Source organism: Merops nubicus, unplaced genomic scaffold (genome assembly GCF_000691845.1).
Source record: "Merops nubicus isolate BGI_N331 unplaced genomic scaffold, ASM69184v1 scaffold41196, whole genome shotgun sequence".
NCBI lineage: Eukaryota > Metazoa > Chordata > Aves > Coraciiformes > Meropidae > Merops > Merops nubicus.
The window spans coordinates 5,360-6,727 of record NW_008617777.1 but is presented as its reverse complement, the minus strand read 5'-3'; the positions used below and the strand labels follow the sequence as shown (position 1 = coordinate 6,727).

The window sequence follows — 1,368 nt, the reverse complement described above, 5'->3', positions numbered from 1 at the left end:
TCCAACCAGAACAATTCTGTGATTCTATGAAAGTGAGAGGCCCGAGGGTGAGTGGCAGATGGGCTGTGGGAAGCAAAATTCTGGATGCTGGAGAAGGAAAGAACTCCCAAGTGGGAGGAGGTGACAAAGGGAGTAGCAGAGAGAACAGGCACAGGGCTGAATAACACAGGGACTGATGGGGGCTGCTGCTGCAAACGGGGTGAGAAACACACCCTTCACCCCAGCAACCCCTGTCTGGGGCTACAGCCACCTCAGAGACACCCTGGGAGGACCCTCGGGGAGGGGGAACGACTCTGCAGAGCAGAGCTGGGGCCCCTGCGAGGTCCAGGGATACTCACGATCTCCCACATGGACTGGGCTGGCATGCAGGAGTCGCAGTGAACCAGGGACTCCGTGGACTGGGGGAAGGTGTTGGGGACGCTGTAGCTGAAACACTGTCCCAGACAGGCCCTGCGAAGACAGCGAGGAGGGGGTGAGGGCTGGGGGGAGGTGCCTGCTCTCCCCAGCCAAGCTGGGAGGAGCTCTGAGCTCCCCGGAGCCTCCTTGTGGGACCCAGCCCGGCGTGTGCCCGGGGGGCAGAGCCGGCCCTACCTGTTCTGGATGGACTTGGACTCGCAGCCGCTGTGCCCCACGATCTGGGTGATGTTCTTGGCCTCGCACCAGGCGCTCTTGTCCGGGAAGAGAGCCAGCTTGTTGATGGGGGGCGGAGCTGCCAGCAGCAGCGAGGGGCAGAGGGCACCGACCACCAACCATAGCATCATGGCCAGCTCTGCCCAGAGCCTACAGCTGGAGACAGAGAGCAAAGCCTGAGCTGGAAGGGCTGGGGGCAAGCGGCCCCTTCTCCACCCCCACGGCAGATCTTGGCTGTGACAGGCACAGGGACACAACTGAGCAGCTGCCCAGAGAGGCTGTGGAGTCTCCTGCTCTGGAGAGATCCCAAACCCTCCTGGCTGTGACCCTGGGCACCCTGCTGTGGGTGAGCTGCTGGAGCAGGGGGTGGGATGAGATGATCTCCAGAGGTCCCTTCCCACCCCCACCATGCTGGGATCCTGTGATCTTCAAATCACCCTCCTCGAATCACCCCAGGCCGTGAGTGGGATGTGCTTCTCTGCCTCTTCCCTCTTCAAAACCAGCCCCGGGGCAGGCAGACACCTGCACGACTTCTCCTGAGCTTCGGTGCCAGGAGCAACAGCAGCCTTTTCATCGTTTCCCACCCAAAGTTGGGGAGAAGTTTGCAAATCAAAAGCCTCACCGCCGCGGGCTGAGCCGGGTCGGAGAAGTCGCAAACCGCGGAGAGGGTTTTTTTTTATCTGAGGAAGGAGCAGACTTCCCCACCTCCTTTTTCCCCACCTTAAAAGCCGAAAGCCA

General features: G+C 61.2%; 1 protein-coding gene across 1 annotated transcript; it reads right to left on the bottom strand.

The window, feature by feature from the left end:
- Positions 1-334: 334 nt before the first annotated feature.
- Positions 335-767, bottom strand: LOC103775768 (neuroblastoma suppressor of tumorigenicity 1; the record flags this gene model as incomplete). Its single annotated transcript, XM_008943241.1, has 2 exons — positions 592-767; positions 335-450 (listed from the first exon to the last, which is right to left on the bottom strand). Coding segments are annotated over exons 1-2 (286 nt in total), but the record flags the coding sequence as incomplete, so codon positions are not given.
- Positions 768-1,368: the final 601 nt, after the last annotated feature.